General features: G+C 43.1%; 1 protein-coding gene across 1 annotated transcript; it reads right to left on the bottom strand.

Annotated features, from left to right (window-relative positions):
- Positions 1-10,725: 10,725 nt before the first annotated feature.
- LOC127625534 (putative nuclease HARBI1) lies at positions 10,726-12,505 on the bottom strand. The gene is made up of 2 exons (XM_052100851.1): positions 11,272-12,505; positions 10,726-11,171 (listed from the first exon to the last, which is right to left on the bottom strand). The coding sequence occupies exons 1-2, from the start codon at positions 11,360-11,362 to the stop codon at positions 10,726-10,728; spliced, it is 537 nt and encodes a 178-aa protein (XP_051956811.1). The 5' UTR covers positions 11,363-12,505.
- Positions 12,506-21,906: the final 9,401 nt, after the last annotated feature.

Genomic DNA, 21,906 nt, shown 5'->3' with positions numbered 1-21,906 from the left:
CTACAGTTAGTCTTCATCACTCAGAGAAATGTAGCAGTGGAGTCTGACACCAAACAGGAATGCAGCTGGATCTGGCCGGCAATATTTCTGAGGTGGAAGAATGCAGTTCTACAAACATTGATAATTAGATTTTCAAAGGACAGATTGGTATAAAATATAACACCCAAGTTCTTCACTGTAGGAGACGGTGTAACAGTACATCCATCGAGAGTTGAGTTTTATTTTAGTGGCTTATTTTTAATCATTAGTACCTCTGTTTTGTTGGAATTGAGTTGAAGGACATTTCTGTCCATCCAATCTTTGATTTCATTGATACATTCTGCTAATTTGGAGACTTGTGAATTTTGGTTGGTTTTAGAAGAAATATAAAGTTGTGTATCGTCGGCATAACAGTGGAAACTTATTCCATGATTCCTGTCAGAGGACTTCTTGTCTTTCTGAACAATGTGCATCAGCAATCAAAAGCCTTGTGAGGGTTCTAGATCATTTAAAAGTGCCACATACAGTTAATTATCCTAGTCAATACTGGTTTTCCAGCCCGATGGACTTCTGCAAAAGCCCATGCACAAAGGCTATAGCTGTTGAGTAATTATGCATTTTAAAAATCACTCGTTTCCAAATCCCAACAATCTTCCCAGACATTAAGTTTGCTATCAGGGTATCATCTGTGGAACATGATATAAGGTCATGCAGTATGTTAGTCTCAGTCACCATTCACTTTCAGTGCATCTTTTTCCATACAGTGAATGTAAGTGTCGACTCTGGAAACATTCTCTACTCACATTATTGTTCGGTTTATCAATAGGTCTATGAACAAGGGCAGGTGAAGTGATGGCACTTTGTCCTATACAAGTGGAATACTAAAAGTTCTAAGAACACTAGATAATGAATCTGGGCCGGTCATTAATGTAAACACAGTTATAATCCAGTAACAAAGCTTGAAATGACATTATACAAGACCTAGCATTAGCCTTTAATTTAATACTTTACATTCTAAATTCAGAATAAGTGCCTTATAGATCAAATGACAAATGGATTTAAATATTACCCAATTCAAGATTAGATGAATTATCCAGAGACACAGGGCTAATGTAACTGGCACCTACACAAGACAAAGTAGAAACCGTGCAAACAGAGCCGGCATTATAAACTATTGAAATTGAACTGTCCATTGGACCCCTAAGCACAACCTACTTTCATAGCAGTGTGAATACAAACACATTAAGGTTCACATCTCTGTGGCAGATGTTTCAGGCTGAAAACCAAGGGAGGGTTAATAGTAAGAGTGTAAAACACCCTTCAGTTACACAAAGAGGCTTCCCTTCTAGAAGAGCCGGTTAGAACTGGAGGCATTTGCCCGACAGAGTAAATCATGGACAAAGTTGCATCTGTATTCATTAAGTTGAGACAGATTGCTATCATAATGGGGTTCAATTGAGATGTTTGAATGGTTACACTAGTCAATGAAGCAAGCAGTACAATGGGTTTGGATAGTGGTTAAGGGCCATAATACTCAACCCCAAAAAGTGGGGGGTCAGTTTTAAGGGACAGATGATAAAGTTGAAAGTACAAGTTGAACACCCACCACAAACACCTGTGCCACAAGTTTAATTTACCAGAAGCAAGAGGAACACAAGCTTGGAGCAATCATGGTTTATTAAACAAGAATCTACAGATCAGTTGCAGAATGTGTCCTGCCTCAAACCACCACTGACAGATGCTGTAGAATTGGTCTGGGTTAAGTCACCATTACCAGGCCCACCAAGCTCTGCCTTCAGGAGCGTCAACCAAGGTGGCATTGTTTTCAGAAGCATACTGGGTCAGGGTAGCATTGCCATCAGGAGCATCATGGACCAAGGTGGCGTTGTTTTCAGAAGCATACTGGGTCAGGGTAGCATTGCCATCAGGAGCATCATGGACCAAGGTGGCATTGTTTTCAGAAGCATACTGGGTCAGGGTAGCGTTGCCCTCAGGAGCATCATGGACCAAGGTGGCGTTGTTTTCAGAAGCATACTGGGTCAGGGTAGCATTACCATCAGGAGCATCATGGACCAAGGTGGCATTGTTTTCAGAAGCATACTGGGTCAGGGTAGCGTTGCCCTCAGGAGCATCATGGACCAAGGTGGCATTGTTTTCAGAAGCATACTGGGTCAGGGTAGCATTACCATCAGGAGCATCATGGACCAAGGTGGCGTTGTTTTCAGAAGCATACTGGGTCAGGGTAGCGTTGCCCTCAGGAGCATCATGGACCAAGGTGGCATTGTTTTCAGAAGCATACTGGGTCAGGGTAGCATTGCCATCAGGAGCATCATGGACCAAGGTGGCATTGCCCTGGGTCAAGGTCTCATTGGCAGATGCATCAGAAGCTTAATTTAAAAATCACAATGAGAAGTTACTTTTGAAAACACGGCTGATGCAAATAAAACAGCGTAATCTTTATCCTGGGAGTTACTGACTGTAGGGGAAAATTAAACCCAGCACATCAGATGGAAGGAACAAATACACACCTTTATCTTCTCTGACAACTCGCCTAACAGCACTCCAGGATGAGTCAATAGAAGAACCATGTTCAACTGAAGAACCAAGAGCTGAGAAAACACAGAAGCTTGTAAACACAAATGTGGCATAACAGAATCAGTTTCAATATTACTCCCTGATAGCACACATTAAGTCACCCAGATGTCCATTTGATGTGCATGTTTACATCTGGAGAGGTTTGGGTTTACATGGTTTGCTCATCTGCAATACACTTCCTCTTGGAAGTCAAAAGACTCCGATGTCTTGTACACATTTGTGATTTAAATGCAAGTCAAGTCAAGTGGTTTTTATTGTCGTTTCAACCATATACAGTTAGTACAGTACACAGCAAAACGAGACAACGTTCCTCCAGGACCATGGTGCTACATAAAAACAACAAAGGACCAACATAGGACCACATGAGACTACACAACGAAATAAAATACCTATATACAATACCTATATATACCTATATAAAGTGCACGTGCAAACATGTGCAAAAAGTACAGGACAGTACAACAAATTACTGACAATGAACAGGACAATAGACAGTGCAGCGCCGACCAGTACTCAGTAGTGCAAAAAGATGACAGTTTCTAAAGATGTAAACATAACATACTATGAGATAGTGTTCTATGCACATAGCAGTTATTGAGGTAGCAGACAGTTATAAAGTGACAGTTATTAAAGTGCAACTCAGGACACGTGTGTGTCAAACCAGTCTCTGAGTATTGAGAAGCCTGATGGCTTGGGGAAGAAGCTGTTACACAGTCTGGCCGTGAGGGCCCGAATGCTTCGGTACCTCTTGCCAGACGGGAGGAGGGTAAAGAGTTTGTGTGAGGGGTGTGTGGGGTCGTCCACAATGCTGGTTGCTTTATGGATACAGTGTTTTTTGAAAATGTCTTTGATGGAGGGAAGAGAGACCCCAATGATCTTCTCAGCTGTCCTCACTATCCTCTGCAGGGCTTTGCGGTCCGAAGCGGTGCAAGTCCCAAACCAGGCAGTGATGCAGCTGCTCAGGATGCTCTCAATAGTCCCTCTATAGAATGTAGTGAGGATGGGGGTTGGGAGATGTGCTTTCCTCAGCCTTCGAAGAAAGTAGAGCCGCTGCTGGGCTTTCTTGGTGATAGAGCTGGTGTTGAGGGACCAGGTGAGGTTCTCCGCCAGGTGAACACCAAGAAATTTGGTGCTCTTGACGATCTCCACAGAGGAGCTGTCGATGTTCAGCGGAGTGTGTTCACCTTGTGCTCTCCTAAAGTCAACAACCATCTCTTTTGTTTTGTCGACATTCAGGGACAGGTTGTTGGCTCTACACCAGTTCGTCAGCCGCTGCACCTCCTCTCTGTATGCTGACTCGTTGTTCTTGCTGATGAGACCCACCACGGTCGTGTCATCGGCTGAACTTGATGATGTGATTCGAGCTGTGCATTGCTGCACAGTCGTGAGTCAGCAGAGTGAACAGCAGTGGACTGAGCACACAGCCCTGGGGGCCCCAGTGCTCAGTGTGGTGGTGGTGGAGATGCTGTTCCCGATCCGGACTGACTGAGGTCTCCCAGTCAGGAAGTCCAGGATCCAGTTGCAGAGGGAGGTGTCCAGGCCCAGCAGGTTCAGCTTTCCAATCAGGTGCTGGGGAATGATTGTGTTGAATGCTGAGCTGAAATCTATGAACAGCATTCGAACGTATGAGTCCTTATTGTCTAGGTGGGTGAGGGCCAGATGGAGGGTTGTGGTGATGGCATCGTCCGTTGAACGGTTTGAACGATACGCAAACTGCAGTGGGTCTAGTGAGGGGGCAGCTGGGTCTTAATCTGCCTCATGACGAGCCTCTCGAAGCACTTCATGATGATGGGTGTAAGTCGCGACGGGACGGTAGTCGTTGAGGCAGGACACTGAAGACTTCTTTGGCATGGGGATGATGGTGGTGGCCTTGAAGCACGTTGGAACAACGGCGCTGCTCAGAGAGATGTTGAAGATGTCGGTAAGAACATCTGCTAGCTGGTCTGCACATCCTCTGAGCACTCTGCCAGGAATGTTGTCTGGTCCAGCAGCCTTCCGTGGGTTGACTCTACGTGAGAGTTTTCCTCACATCTGCCGTGGTAAGACAGAGCACCTGGTCGTTGGGAGGAGGGGTGGACTTCCTCGCCATCACGTCGTTCTGCACTTCAAACCGAGCGTAGAAGTCGTTCAGCGCATCTGGAAGGGAGGCATCTTTGTCACAGGCAACTGATGTTGTCCTGTAGTTGGTGATGGCCTGGATGCCCTGCCACATGCCGCGTGTCACCGCTGTCCTGGAAGTGACTGTGGATTCTCTGGGCGTAGCGCGCTTTGCCTCTCTGATTGCCCGTGACAGTTTGGCCCTAGCTGTTCTTAGGGCTGCCTTATCGCCTGCTCTGAAGGCGGAGTCTCGGGACCTCAGCAGCGTGCACACCTCCGCAGTCATCCACGGCTTCTGGTTGGAGCGTGTGGTGATGGTCTTGGAGAAAGTGACATCATCAATGCACTTGCTGATGTAGCTGGTCACTGATGCTGTGTATTCCTCCAAGTTGGTAGAATCGCCATATGTTGCAGCCTCCCTGAACATGTGCCAGTCAGTACACTCAAAACAGTCCTGAAGAGCAGAGATGGCTCCTGCTGGCCAGGTTTTCACCTGCTTCTGAAGCGGTTTTGTGCGTCTGACTAGCGGTCTGTATGCTGGAATTAACATAACAGAGATGTGGTCTGAGTAGCCGAGGTGGGGGCGGGGCTCCACCGGCACGCGCCTGGGATGTTTGTGTAAACAAGATCAAGCCGTTAGCCCCTCTCGTTGCAAAGTCCACATACTGATGGAATTTAGGGAGCACTGTCTTGAGATTTGCATGGTTGAAATCTCCGCGACAATAAACAGTCCGTCGGGGTGAGCGTTCTGCAGTTCAGCTCATAGCCCCATACAGTTCACAGAGCGCTTCCTTAGCGTTAGCTGGGGAATGTAAACTCCGGTTATGCAAACAGTGGTGAATTCCGTGGTAGATAAAAAGGTCTGCATCTAACAGTCACAAGCTCCAACAGCGATGAACAGTAACTAGAGACTAGCATAGAGTTCTTGCACCATTCCGTGTTGATGTAAACACACAAGCCACCACCGCGAGTCTTACCGCAGAGAGCTGTATTTCTGTCGGCACGAAACGAGGCGAGCCCGTCTAGCTGAATGGCGGCATCCGGAACTCTGTCGCTGAGCCACGTCTCCGTGAAAACAAAGACGCAGCAGTCTCTAAACTCACGCTGCGTAGCCTGCTGGAGTCGGATATAGTCCAGTTTATTGTCCAGGGAGCAAACATTTGAGAGCAGGATAGACGGGAGAGCCGGCCGGCTAGGGTTTGTTTTTAGCCTAGCATGGACCCCGCCCTCTTTCCGCGCTTCGCTTTCGCACACCGCTACGACGTCCTCTCCCCGGCCACCGGCATCAGGCGACGCCGAGGGCTGGAGGCCTGGTCTCCGCAGCAAGCCGAGCACGCGTAGCGCCTCCTGCAGGTCATCATGCAGCTTGGTTTTTGCATGAGTCTTATATTTGAGTAGTGTCTGGCGATGGTAGACACGAACACTGGTTGCTCCGATGTCCATGTGTTGCAAAAGTCGGGCTTTTTTAACAAAAATAGCACCATTGTGGATCCGGAGTGGCCGCTGCGTGCTACCGCGCCGCCATCTTGGATTTTGAGACGTTTGGACGTCTGGACGCAGAACAGCTCTTCACATGTTTAGTAGAACACAATGAGATCTGGTACTGCTTCAGACACAAAAATAAACTCACCATTCCACAGCAACTGATGACAAAGAGCCAGAACAATGGCAATTTCAACAGCACTCATGTTTGACCACAAGATGAACTACTATGAAAACCAATCCAGCTATACTGAAGTTTCAGTCAAACCAGGACTTTTATAGCCCAACAGAGAAATATTTGCATCACCTGGATGCCTCGTTAACTCATCCAGATCACCACTAATTAATGAGAGCCTTAATTGAAGTGTCACTTATTGTTATCCCATTTCTCTAACCTGGGGCCTGTTTCAGAAAGGAGGTTCAACCAACTCTGAGTTAAAACTTGAACTCTGAGTTGACTTGCCCTGAGATGGGAAACTCTGAGTTTTCAGTTACAGAACTGCTGAAATTAGTTCGTTCAATCAACTCTAAGTTGACTGACTCTGAGTTAAGCGAGTGCACCGCAACTATAAAAAGCCATTATCAATGGAGCGCAGATATTATGAGTCACCATGGCAACAGCGGCGAAGGACCGAGAGTTAGCTTGGGAGAAAAGCTGCTCAAGTCAATGCGTGAGTTTACATTTTAATTATGGTTATTAAGTGTTGGGTGTAATTAATTATTAAGAAATCTAACTACTGTAATTTATTTAAAGGGGTTACTCTTAATTCTTCTGTAATTTTAAAGTAAAATCTGATGTAATTGCATTAAATGCTGCATAGACTATAAACCAATTCTGTATAAAACAATAGTGGATTTAACATCACATTTTAAAAGGTATATTTTTAATGTAACCTTCTCCCTCTACACACTTTGGTCAATTCAAGCATAATTCATGCAATTGTATATTGTTTATTTGAAAGCATTAAAAGTGTAGTTGCTTGTATTGTTCAAGTGGTTGAGGTTGATATGGGATTTAGAAAGTAATTAGTAATAAGTAGACCAATACTTTCTAGAGATAGTAATTATTATATTAATCTAATTACACTGTTGAAGATGTCATTTGTAGTTAGTAATTAAAAACTATTTTAGAGTACCCAACTGTTAAAATATCACAGGTGAAACTGAAGAACAGTATGTATTAAACCTAATTTTCATGTAGGTGCAATCCTGCAGGCATTACAGTTTTTCTCAATTGTTTACACACATTTTCTGAAAGAATGCCTCATATTCTCAGAACTCTACACAGAAATCAAAAAACACACACACAATGGGCAAAACCCCTCAATTCTCCTGCAAAATGAAACTTTACATTCAAAACAATGTTATTTCTTCTCAAACTGGTATTTTGTTTTCAAGTGACACACACAAACCATCATATGAATAGACATTTATAAGAACCAGTTGAACACTGATGTGCTCAATGTAAAACACTATGATGAATGAAAACACTTCTTCTCCATTCATCATAATGACTTTTCCCACAAAAACAATGTACACAGTTTACATCCCATTCCCAACCAACACAATGTTGCACATACACTACATACAAAACAACAGAAGAATTTACTGTACACAGTTACAGTAAAAAAAAACTATGCTGCATCCTCCCTTCTGTTGCGGTCTGGCCACAGCACCCCATCCACATCACAAGCAATGTTTTCCCTGGCCAAGCAGCGGGGGAAATATCGCCTAGCATGGCGATTCCAGCCATGAAAAGCATCAGCTGCTATATCTCCACATGCGTCCGCCATAGCTTGGAGAAGAGGTATACGCGTTTGTGGATTTCGGTCACACACTTTCCATCTCCAGGCAGAAAGAAATTCCTCAATAGGATTGAGGAATGGAGAATATGGAGGGAGATAAACAACTAAAAAGCGTGGGTGGGCAGTGAACCAGTTACGAACCAGAGCAGCCCTGTGGAAACTTATGTTGTCCCAAATGACAACGTACCTGAGCTGCTCTGGGCCATCTACCTGATCTGGTGGAATGAGTGTGTTGTGTAGGGTGTCCAGGAATGTGATCAGATGGGCGGTGTTGTAGGGGCCAAGGGTAGCATGGTGATGGATGACGCCGTGGTGGGTAATCGCTGCACACATTGTGATGTTCCCTCCGCGCTGGCCAGGGACTTCAACAATGGCACGCTGGCCGATGATATTCCTTCCCCTCTTTCGTCTTTTTCGTCTTTTTGTGAGGTTGAACCCAACCTCATCAATGAAGATGAACTGGTGCTCCACTGCAGCCACCTCTAGCTCAAGGACTCTCTGAAACACTCATGACAATATCAGAAATAGACATGAGTGGTCACTATTGTGAAGCACAATCATTATGATTACAATATTGAAATATGTATAATTTACTGTATACAGTGTTGAGAGTATGCATCAATTGTGGGACTCACTTGCACATAGTTATATCGCAATTCTATGACTCTTTCTGAATTGCGTTCAAATGGCACCCTGTAGACCTGCTTCATCCTGAGATGATTTCTGCGCAAGACACGGTCCAGTGTTGATAAGCTTACCCTATCAATATTTTGAAATATGTCATTGTTTTCTATTATTTTTCTTTGTATTTGCTGTAATGTTATGGCATTGTTTTCTAGGACCATGTTTATGATTTCAGTTTCCTGTTCAGGAGACAGAACACGTTCCCGACCACCTTGTGTTGGTAATCTTTCAGTTCTGCCAAACAAATAGTAAAATACTGTAAATACAAAGTAGGTATACGTTTCCTAAATACTTGAAACATACTTTACAGTATTTGTACGGTCCACAGGCAATACTGTACTACTGTACTCATTGAGTACTGTATTGATATGCAGTACTGCAATTTTCTAGTGAGAGTAGATTTCTTACCTATTCTCATTTCGGAAAGTCCGGATTATGGATGCTACAGTGTACCTGCTCAGATTTGGCTGTACTCTTTGCCCAGCCTCCCTCATTGTTAGACCATGGTTGACCACATGATCAACCAAAGTGTCTCGGATCTCATTACAGATTACGGTCCTTGGCCTTCCTCGTCCTCATCCTCCCTGTCCTCTTCCTCTCACTTCTCTGGCTCTGCCTCTGTTTCCAATGTTGGCATCCATTGCTCCATTGAATAGCTCACCTGTTGCCCTTTTATGCTAAAGCTCTGATTGCTAATTGTAAAACTGTGTGACGGGTGTTTGCCCTTGTGATGAGTCAGTGTGCATATTTGAATGGCAGTGTGTTCCTTGTGAAAACAAGATATTTTCTGCATGAAAATTGTGCCAAAAGCAGAGAATTGTGTGTAGTGTTTTGAAAAAAGTGTGTTTTAGAACTGCAATTTAAGTGTAAAGCAGGAATTGTGCTTGTAGTTTAGCAGAATTGGTTCAGGGGGTTGGTGAATGAGTTACATGTTGTGGTCATTGTGTCTCAAGTACCAGAATTTGTGTGTAAACAATAGAGAAAAACTGTAAAAGAACGTGGCAGCAGCTGAAAATAAAATATAAAAACATAATTCAATCAGGTAAGGCTTGAGCATAACATAGGTGTAGGGTACCTGACTTTACAAACATTTGACATATTAAATAACTAAATAGCATCCAGTGTCTAACAGTGCAGCAGCATTTGTGACATTTGGTCTAAATGTTCATTCTCATTTGACTTCTACTCAGCCAACAGAAAGAAGGCAGAGGCTCGTAAAACAGGGGGAGGACCTGCACCACCACCTCTGACAAATGCAGAAGAGATGGCCCTGAGCCTGAATTCTGGAAGGCCAATGCCTGAGGGAATTCCTGGAGGGACTTCATCAGAGTCAGTCACTCCTGAAGATTTAAGTGCCTTCATAAAATGTAAGAGGTCTACCTATGTGTTATTTTCTATATAGGCTATTTGTGATATTTCCATTTATTTTACTTTGGGTTGGGTTTTTTGTTGGTTCCAATAGATTCTGATGGAAATATATGTCTTTTGGAGCCTCCTGTCCCAACAGAACCCCAGGCAGTTGTAAGTAGCCTACTCGATACACCAGAAATTATGACAAATAGTATTATAAAGTGTACTCAACCAAATGCTCATCTTCACAGGATGATGGGGATGAAGAAACAGTTTCTGCTGCCACAGAGAGGCCTACAGAGGTAATGTTAATATTATGTGTCTACATATTTCTTCACATTTTTATGTGGAGTAGCCTATAGAATCTAAGTTTCTATCCAAGTATAAACTGACATACTCATCTCTCCCCCCGCAGTGTGGAAGAACAGGAGGAGGAAGGTCCATCGACTTCTGGTGCACAGATGAACACAGTTCAGTGATTTTCAGTAAATGCCACAGTTTAATTATGTAGAATTTGTTTAGAACTACATGATGTAACTCTAATCTACTGTATTTTCAGTTGCCAGTTAAGGAGTTATATAGACTTCATCTTATTAAAAAAAAACAGCAAAGAATTATATACTTGGATCGCCAGATCCAAAAGGCCGATCTGGAAATCGAGATTCTGAAACTAAAGCTAGAGGTGAGTGTATGGTCACAGGTTAATTCTAGGAAGTATTGAAACTATTAAAATCTAACTGTTTTTGAATTTGTAGGAAATAAAGAACACCAAATAAATTGTGATTTTGTGTTTATTCATTTCTTTTTTATTTTGTGGTTGGTTGTGGTGGAGGATATCATGTGTATTAATCTGAGAAGACACTGGAAATCTGCAGGGTTGATGGGGTCCTCCTCGGTCTTGTATTTGTAGGGCAGGGTGTTGCTCCCCTCTAATTATGGCAATATTATGGAGAACACCACATGTCACAATAATGTCGCAGGCCCTTTCAGAAGTTACCCTGAGGTAACGCAGACACTGGAAACGTGCTTTCAACAGGCCTAAGGTCAGCTCCACCCGGGCTCTCATCCGGCAGTGTGCCACATTGAAGCGCTGCTGAGGGCCTGGTTCTGGGTAAGGGGTAATTGGTGTTGGTCGGCATGGGTAACCCCTATCTCCCAGCAGAAAGCCATCAATCTCTCCTGTAAGAAAGTTCACATTGCTTTAGTGCTGCATAGAAGTGCCCCTGTAAGTGTGTAGTGCATACATTGAAATAAGTGTATAGGACATACATTTACTTACCCCTATACAGCCTGTTGCTCAGGGTTGAGTCATGCACAGAGCCGGGCCACTTGGCCTCCACATTTGTGATGATATGTGCAGCATCAGACATGGTCTTGACAGTGCAAAGAATGAGACATGTTACAGTATTGTGATGTAGTCTTTGACCATTAGAAACAGTAGTCTGTCAGTGTACCTGCACATTAATATTGTGGATGGACCTCCTGTTGACATTTTCGGAAGGTGCAATAATGGGAATATGTGTGCCAGCAATGCATCCAACCACATTGGGGAATTCTAATTATTAGGTTACTTCCAGGGGTCGCAGAAAGATGTTCTTAACTGATCGTCATTTATCAGGTTAGCCTCATTTAAACTGATTTCTACACCACTGACCCATATGCGGAGCGTGTGTAAGGCTGGGGAAGGCTTAGCCTTCCCCTGGCCACGGACTTGAGACTAGCAATATACAATTCGAGAGTGAAAATGTATCCCTCAAAAGCAGCCTGCCTGTAAAAATGTTGGCTAATAGAAGCTGATTTTGACGGTTGATAACAGACCCACTACAGAGCGTCCGGTTAGAGACTTACCAGAGATGATCAGGTATTCGGGAATAACCCATTTATTGTCACCACAACTCAGTACACTGAATAAATTCGACTTTGCATGTGTGTGTGGTTTTTCTATAAATATAAGAAAACAGATAAGTACAAATAACAAATAATAGTAGTCACCACAATAAACATAGTAACAGTAATCTCCACAATGAATATTAAATTACAATGATTAATACAGTGCAATAGGAAGAAATGTGCCATTATATGGAAAAGTGCACTGCTAGAAATGATTAATACTGAGCGGCTGAAATTCGACACCTTTGCGCGCTGAGGAAAGAAAATAGAGCCACTCTGTCTAGCACATTAGTGCGCATGCGCTCAAAGAGTGCTTTAAATCTAGAAGTGAGCGATATATATATTAAATAAACCATATAATGACTAAAAAGCACATAGATTACGTCTTCTAAATATAACAATGTAATACGTGAGGAAAAGTGTATGTAAATACACACACAAACATCTTTGAGCTATTTCGTATTGTCACTCACATACATTAACTTTTACACATGTGGGCCTATTCAAACGCTCATAAACTAAGTATAGAACAATGTATAAACAGGCTTCTACTCACTTTACAGGCACGCACACAACTTTAGCAAATATAAACGCAGCAGTATAGCTTGCATCCGTCCGCTTTCCCGTTCGGTCAGACTCAATTCAGTGGGCGGGAGCACTGACCTGCACGTCTTTTCCACGGCGCTGATTGGCCCGCTGGATGGATGCTGCGACTAATGCGTCAATTTTGACATAAAAGGAACTAAGACACTTGAATATAAGTGGCCTTTTTTACACTGCCTGCTACTACTAGTTGCTTTTATAGAGAAAAGCTGCCCATAATTGCTGGTCTAGGATCAGTTTCCTGCACTCCAAAACCAGATAAGCGCGGCTGAGCTGGCTCAGCTGTGGTCTGTGGAAAGCGTAAATTGCATGCGGTGCGCACGCGCAGAGATAATTCATGTATGCCGGATTTTTTTCTTTCGATAAACAATTAAATAAATGAAAGCAATATAATTCATAAATTACAATGTTTATTAAATTGTGATCACTTTAAATACAAATTCATTCATTTAAAAAAAAGTTAATGACACCCATAACCGCACTCGCCTAAAACCGCGGGTTTATGCTTTAAAGAAAAAAAAAAAAAAAAGTGTGATTTAGGCTATAGGCTAATTTTGAGCTGGCATCCAATTTAGTTGACAATGGACATAAGAACATTTTTCAAGATGACGACTTTAAGCTGCAACGATCTAAACAACAGCCCTTACCAATCCAATTCAAGTGTGCAAATATCTAACAAAAACATAGAAGAAAGCTCATCTTCACAGATATCAACAGATACAGCCGGTGAGTCTGGCTGCATCAGGCCTTGTGAACGGATCTTTGACTGTGTTACCAATAAAAGCAGCACACCTGTGGATTTGGGCACAAAGGAAACTGGACCATCACAACCCTACTCGCCCGAATACCCCAAAACATTGTTCGGTAAGCAGAACCGGTCATTTTCGTCCGATTACTATAAGGCATATTCATTCATTGAATACAGCAAAGAGGCAGACGCGATTTTCTGCTTCCCATGTAGATTGTTTCAGTGCAGTTCTAGTGGTGCATACAGAGATCCTGCTTTTATTGCAAATGGAGTATGTGACTGGAAGAATATATTAGCAAAGTTACAGAAACACGCAGACGGAGCACCACATCGTCAGTGCAGTGATCAGTGGCACTGCTTTGAGCAAACCAAAGCTACTGGTTCCATCGCTGCAGTTAAGTGAATCTCACAGGACCTCAGTGCAGAGCAATAGGGAATATGCAGCATCCATTGTTGACATATTGCTCTATATAGGAAAACAAGGACTTGCACTGAGAGGGCACGACGAGAGAGAAACTTCTGCAAATCGTGGGAACTTTTTGGAGCTGTGAGACTGGTACGCCAGACGTGACGACGCTTTCTGTGCTCAATTAAAGGCCCCGTTTAATCTAACGAGCCCTGACACACAAAATGAAATTTTAGAAATTGCTTCTGGTTCAGTCAAAAACAAAATCCGCGTCATCGAAAACAATGTTTTTTTTACTGTTCTAGTGGACGAAGCACGGAGTTTTAAAGAGGAACAAATGGCCGTGTGTGTGTGAGGTACACAGAGAAGCTGGAGATAAAGGAAAGATTTCTAGGATTTGTTGACTGTTCTGAAAGAGTTGATGCTTCTGGAATTTATGGACACATAAAACACTTTCTGGATGCGTGTGGAATCTACACTTTACCCATTGTTGCACAAAGTTATGACAGAGCGGTTGTCATGTCCGGTCACGTAAACTGAGTTCAGCAGAAACTCAGTCAAGACCATCCATCTGCGGTGTACATTCACTGTATGGCCCACAAGTTGAATTTGGTTTTGGTCGATGCATGCAAGGTAAATCGTACAGCATCTACGTTTTTTCAAATCCTCGAGAGTCTGTATGTATTTTTCCTCACAACCAGGCACACACCATGCATACCAGCAGCACCAAAAGGAGCTCGGGGTTAAAGCCGAACTGACAGCACTCAGCGACACGAGATGGGCGTGTCGATAGAAAAACATAGCAGCTGTCAAGACTTCAGTAAGAGCCCTGCTCTCCACTCTTTCCAAGCTCTCTGTTCCCCCTTATCGTAGGTTTGTTGAGGCATCCGGTCTCTTAAGCCATCTCAAGAAGGCCACGTTCGGTGTGTGTCTGTTGGCGTTTTACCATGTTTTCAGTATGATCCATGTTGCACACAAGGCACTACAAAAGAAAAAGACGACACTGTCTCAGGCCTCAAGTGTCATGGAATCTACAATAAACGGCCTTGAGAACATGAGGACCACTGAAAAGTGGGACGAAGTATGGATGGAGATTGAAGCATTCTGTAATTCACTTGACATTTCAGTCAGTGAAGATGAACGCGATTGCACGCATAAGCGAACTGTGAAGCGAACTGTGAAAAGAACTGCTACACTGGATTCCTCTGTTGTCACAAGTTCCCTTGGACAAAGAGAATACCAAACAAACACACAAACCATGAAAGAGAAATGGGCCCAACAGCTCTATTTTCCTGTTTTGGATACCCTGATGGGTGAGTGTCAGTCCCGGTTTTCCACCCAGACCATGGGAATAGCAAAGAGTGTGGATGCAGTGCTAAAACGTGACCCAGAAGGCGCGCAGTTTCTTTTAAATAAATATGCGACCACCCTCTCTCAACCCTAAATTGGCATGTACCGAGATGAATTTACTGAAACTGAACTCACGTCACACATCTCCTGGCTTCGTTAAGGTGGCACTCTCGACTGGATTTTATCCAAACTTCGAAAAACTCTTCAAGTTGGCTCTAACATTTTGCTAACAGTTTATAAACGTAGTTGCGTTAATAACAAATTAGTTAACGGGAGCGTTTATACTGGGACGTTTAAGTTGTTGCTAGGCGACACGTTGATTAAAACCTACAAAAATCGATTTAAATGCATCAAGGGGAAGCGCACATCTTAGCCTTGCCCTGGAGTTGGTTCACCCTCCGCCTATGCACTGACCTGCAATCCTGTGAAACTCCTCTTTGATGGCTCTCACGGGTTTGTGCCCAGGAAACACAAAAATTCCCAGAAAGCGCTTAAGAGCGAGGCACACTTTCCTTACCGCTCTGCATACAGCAGCCTTACTAATGTGTACTGCATCCCCAATGTTATACAGAAAACTACCATTTGCAAAGAAACGTAAAGCAACGCAAAGAATCTGCTCGGATGTAAGAGCACGGCCACAATGGCTGACGTTACTGATGTAATGATGGATGAATCTAATTGACTGTAAAGAAAAACGGTACCGCTCAAATAAAAATGCATAAGGATGCAACAAAAAAATCCACTCTGGGCCTCAAAATCCTCTCCCGACGTAAATGTAACTCCCTACGAATTAATGCAGCCTCTTCATCTACAGGATCATCCATAAAAGGACATGCCATTTCATTCACTTTGATGCTCTCTGCGTGACGGAAATGTGCGCACTGAATGAATCATGTACCGAAAGAATGAGCTGTTAAAACACCGCTTCCTCTTTAAAAAAGGGTTGGAGACCGAAAGAAACTCTGGGTTTACCAAAGAAAACCTGCTCCCGACCAGGTTAGGTTCACAGAGTAGGTTACTATGGTAACTGACTCCGAGTACAAGTTACCTCTCTTTTGAAACGGGCTTGACTTACTCTGCTTTCTTGGGTTTGACATACCTCCCATTCTGAAACAGAAAACCCAGAGTTTCCCTCATTTCAGGGTTAACATACTGCAAGATTTCACTTAACCTCCTTTCTGAAACAGGCCCCAGGTGACATGCACATCCAGAGTAAACAAATCCAGGTGCAGGATCAACACTGGCATACTGACCTGCATACCTTGGGCATGAGCGCACTGTACAAACTCATGCCATCTTCAATAACCAGTCACGTGATTTACTTACTGTCAGGCAAACGCAAGTGAAGGTTCATCAAGTCAGATTTTACTGTATACATCAAAGACCATTAATCAGTATATACTTCACTAAACAGATTAGCAACTATTATCGACTAATCATTGTTTGAATGCATTCCTGAATATTGATAACATGCTATTAATCAAAAACCTGATGTTGTTCGATTTCAACTGACACCAAGATCACATTTGTAGTTGATTCAGAGACGGAGATATTCTACAAAACATGGGGCAAGGGCAGGCTTCCCAAAAGACTGAATGTCTATGGGCGGAGACACAAACCACATTGGGGCATCCCCTGATTTTCAGATAGGGTGCATCTCAATCTTCTCCCTAGTTCAGTGGTCAGGGCCATTTTTAAGGCCGTCTCAAACTCTGTTCTGGGGCACTGAAACAGTCAGGCACCTACACGAACAGAAGTAGATACTGTGCAAACTGAGTCTGCATTATAAACTCTTGAAATTGATGAACGGTCCATTTGACCCTTAAGCATAACCTACTTTCATAGCTGTGTGAATCAAAAACATTAAGGTACAGAATACCTCCATGGCAGATGATGTCATGATGTTTCAGGCTGATAACTTGGTAAAGAAGTTATCAATGACCTATAAGACCAAGGAGGGTTAATAGTAAGGGTGTAAAGCTACCAGTCGGATACACGAAGGCTTCCCTTCTAGAATTAAAGCACCTGTTAGAACTGGAGGCATTTGCATGTGTAAATCATGGACAAAGTAGCATCTGTATGCATAAAGTTTAAGGCAGATTGCACTTGAAAGCAATCAATAATGGGGTTCAATTGAGTTTTGAATGATCACTAGTTGTGCAAGCAGTACAACAGGGTTGGATAGTTAGGAGCTGCAAAACAAGGGGGTTGTCAAGTTTAAGGACAGATTAATCAATTGAAAGCCAAGTTGAGCACCCACCACCAACAGGTTTAGGTTACTATATCAGAAGCAAGAGGAAAACAAGCTTTTAGAGAAACCATTGTTTATTAAGACAATCAACAATCTGCCACAGAATACGGAGGTCACTGGGTAAAGATGCACCAGAAGAGGGCTCTTAAGCATCCTGTCCAAAGAGTTATAATGAACACTCATGGCTGAAGAGCTGGTAGGATCTCATTCTACTGAGAAGGAAAATCCTGGCTCAAACCACCACTGATAGATCTTGATCTGGTAAAGTCACCATTACCAGTCCCTCACAAGCGATTTCTGGATAAAGTTACCATTGCCAGAACCCTCAGGCAAGGTGGAATTGCTTACAGGAGCATCATGGACCAAAGTAGCATTGCCCTGGGTCAAGGTCTCATTGGCAGATGCATCAGGAGCTTAATTTAAAAATCACAATGAGAAGTTACTTTTAAAAACCAGTGGTGGACGAAGTACACATACCATGTAGTTAAAGTAAAGATACAAGGTAAAATATTACTCAAGTAAAAGTGCCGCCTTTAAACATTCACTTGAGTAAAAGTACAAAAGTATTTGCCTTCAAATGTACTTAAGTATCCATTACTATGATTTATGGCCATAATGTCCTATTATAATTTGTCACAAGACTCTTGCTTAACTCAGTCTACATGAAGACTAATGTCACTCTTGGCACACCAATCTATTAATAAAATGACATTAGTCAGCTGTGTGTATATATATATATATATATTTGAATTGAATACATTTGTGTGTTTAATTTTGGAGGGAAGGGGACTGTTCCCATAAGGTATAAATACATTTACAGTATTTACTTTTCTCGAGTGTCTATGGTCATAATTATTAACATCCTAATGTTATGATACATTCACATAAACCTGCACAACGCCATAGAATGATATATATATATATATATATAAAATGGGAGCAGCCAATTTCCCTCCAAAATTAAACACAAAAACGTATTAATGCAGTGTATCTGCTACTCCCCAGAAAAAAAAAAAAAGCTATAAACAAATCATTTTAGTGTCAACATAAGCAATGTACATTATGCGTCAATATTTACCGATAATTGCTGCAATAATAGCTGCTGCTCTCTGCCCCGCTTAAAATCATTGGCAACGCAATTTGTTTGGAACTACTGAGAGCTACACGAATCACGTGACGACGCGGCGGCGAGATCACTGTCGCAACCGTCTGTTCGCAACTCTCATATTTAACGGCTCTGGGGTGCGTTTCCCGTACAACGACGTAACTTGCTGCTCCACTACCGTAGTACGATGCACTGTTGAAGAAATCAACTTGCTAGTCACGACTGTTTCCCGAAACCGTATTGTCGCAAATTGGTTGTTCAACCCCGTTGGTTAATGATGTCACATGTGGTGGAGTAAAAACTACTTTTAATGAATCTGTTTGCGATCGAATTAATGCTAGATGTTTTGCTATAAATTACGGACATGTCATCTGAGGACTCTCATTTTTCTCAGTTATTTGCTTTATTTCCAGATTCAATCATAGGCTCGTTCTTACGCACTAGAGCACGTTCACACATGCGCACTCTTCAAAAACGGTGCTTTAAATCTAAAAAAAAAAACCAGTATGTCAGATGGAAGGAAGAAATACACACCTTTATCTTCTCTGACAACTCGCCTAACAGCACTCCAGGATGAGTCAATAGAAGAACCATGTTCAACTGAAGAACCAAGAGCTGAAAACACAGAAGCTTGTAAACACAAATGTGGCATAACAGAATCAGTTTCAATATTACTCCCTGATAGCACACATTAAATCACCCAGATGTCCATTTGATGTGCATGTTTACATCTGGAGAGGTTTGGGTTTACATGGTTTGCTCATCTGCAATACACTTCCTCTTGGAAGTCAAAAGACTCCGATGTCTTGTACACATTTGTGATTTAAATGCAGAACAGCTCTTCACATGTTTAGTAGAACACAATGAGATCTGGTACTGCTTCAGACACAAAAATAAACTCACCATTCCACAGCAACTGATGACAAAGAGCCAGAACAATGGCAATTTTAACAGCACTCATGTTTGACCACAAGATGAACTACTATGAAAACCAATCCAGCTATACTGAAGTTTCAGTCAAACCAGGACTTTTATAGCCCAACAGAGAAATATTTGCATCACCTGGATGCCTCGTTAACTCATCCAGATCACCACTAATTAATGAGAGCCTTAATTGAAGTGTCACTTATTGTTATCCCATTTCTCTAACCTGAACTGATAGAAATATGATGATGACCCACAGTTAACAGCTCATGTATATGACTTTATTTATGTTGATTTGTTTCCTGTGGAGCATGTGTGTATTCTCTGTCTATGTTCTCAATGCTCATGAATTGTATGTTTTGCTTACTGCACATTTCCTGCAGCTTTACAGGAAATCATGCATAAACATTTATTATTAATGAAACTGTCATATCTATAATGTCTCAGAGTGATCATTGTGTAGTTGGATTAAATATGATTGTGAATTGTGTATAAGTAATGAAATAATAATTGTATTAACAACCCCAGTGAGCAGCTGAAGGCTGACTGAAGGAACACAAATCTCCATAAGATGTTGATTAATGGAGAAAATGGAGAATTAGTGTAGATTTAATACAGTTATAGATCATGATAGATGTTTCTGGTTCCAGCAGACCTGACTAAAGCAGTCTAATTGTAAGATGAAGGTTAAATTAGGTGTACACTTGGCTAAATAGATGATTCTGTCATCGTCATCAGTCCCTTAGTCTTTAGACCGTTGGGGCACCACATGATCTTGCAGCTATTATCACTCTCCACGCCTCTCTGTCCTCGGCCTTTCTCATTGCGTCGCATTGTTTCAAACCCGTCCATTCATGGATGTTGCCCTCCCATCTCTTCCTTTGGCCTCTTGTTCCTAATGGCACAGTCCCCTGCAGGATTGTCTTCGCAAGACCATTGGAACGTATGACTTCAACTTTCGCCTTTTCCTCACTTCTTCGTTTGTGATGTGGTCCATGTAAGAGATGGCGAGGAGAACGCGAAAGCATCTCATCACTGTTGCCTGTATTTGCTTTTCAATTTCAGCTGTCAGGGTCCAGAACTCAGAATCAGAATCAGCTTTATTGCCAAGTATGCTTACACATACAAGGAATTTGTCTTGGTGACAGGAGCGTCCAGTGTACAACAATACAAACAATACCAAAAACAGCAGCAAGACATAGGTAATAAAAGAAATAAATAAATAAAAAACTAACATCCAGAACATCACATCCGCCGCCATCTTGGAAAAATCCAAGATGGCGGCGCAGTAGCATGCAGCAGCCACTCCGGATCCAAAATGGTGCTTTTTTTGTCACTTTTACGGCACATGGACATCGGAGCAACCGGTGTTCATGTCTACCATCGCCAGACACTGTTAAAATATAAGATTCTGCAGGAGTTGATACGCGTACTCATCTTGCTGCAGTGACCAGGCCTCCAGTCCTCGGCATCGCCTGATGCCGGTGCCCGGGGGAGGGGATGTCGTAAGCGGTGTGCGAGGAAGCAAAAATGCGGCAAGAGGGTGGGACTCCAGCAGGATACGCAGCATGAGCTTAGAGACTGCTGCGTCTTTGTTTTCATGGAGACGTGGCTCAGCGACAGAGTTCTGGACAGAGGCATTCAGCTAGACGGGCTCACCTCGTTTCGTGTTAAAAGAAATGCAGATCTGTGCGGTAAGACTTGCACTTGTGTATTTACATCAACATGGAATTGTGCAATAACTCTATGCTAGTCTCTAGTTACTGCTCATCGCTGGTGGAGCTTGTGACTGTTAGATGCAGACCTTTTAAATTACCACGGGAATTCACCACTGTTTGCATAACCGGAGTTTACTGTATGGGGCTATGTGCGAACTGCAGAACGCTCACCCTGACGGACTGTTTATTGTCGCCGAAGATTTCAACCAGGCGAATCTCAAGACAGTGCTCCCTAAATTCCATCAGTATGTGGACGTTGCAACAAGAGGCGCAAACACGCTTGATCTTGTTTACACAAACATCCCAGGCGCGTACCAGGCGGAGCCCCGCCCCCACCCCGGCTACTCAGACCACATCTCTGTTATGCTAATTCCAGCATACAGAACGCTCGTCAGATGCACAAAACCGCATCAGAAGCAGGTGAAAACCTGGCCAGCAGGAGCCATCTCTGCTCTTCAGGACTGTTTTGAGTGTACTGCGTAGGCGCATGAACTGCTGAGGACCAGAGACTCTGCCTTCAGAGCAGGTGACAATGCTGCCTTAAAAACAGCGAGGGCCAAACTGTCCCGGACCATCAGGGAGGCCAAGCGTGCATATGCACAGAGAATCCACAGTCACTTCCAGGACAGCGGCGGCACACGGCACATGTGGCAGGGTATCCAGGCCATCACCAACTACAGGACAACATCAGTTGTCTGTGACAAAGATGCCTCCCTTCCAGATGCGCTGAACAACTTCTACGCTAGGTTTGAAGCACAGAACGACATGGTGGCGAGGAACCCCTCCTCCCAACGACCAGGTTACCACGGCTGATGTGAGGAAAACTCTACGTAGAGGTAACCCACGGAAGGCTGCTGGACCAGACCACATTCCAGGCAGAGTGCTCAGAGGATGTGCAGACCAGCTAGCAGATGTTCTT

The sequence above is a fragment of the Xyrauchen texanus genome, chromosome 31 (genome assembly GCF_025860055.1).
Source record: "Xyrauchen texanus isolate HMW12.3.18 chromosome 31, RBS_HiC_50CHRs, whole genome shotgun sequence".
NCBI classification, from domain to species: Eukaryota; Metazoa; Chordata; class Actinopteri; order Cypriniformes; family Catostomidae; genus Xyrauchen; species Xyrauchen texanus.
Note: the sequence above shows the minus strand (reverse complement) of the source record. Positions and strands in the feature narration are given on the sequence as shown.

Bases quoted from the DNA above. Each gene is read 5' to 3' on its own strand.
- LOC127625534 (XM_052100851.1), bottom strand. From the start codon at position 11,362: ATGTCTGATGCTGCACATATCATCACAAATGTGGAGGCCAAGTGGCCC. The intron at 11,172-11,271 runs GTAAGTAAATGT...ACTTTCTTACAG, and splicing joins GAGCAACAGGCTGTATAGGG to GAGAGATTGATGGCTTTCTG.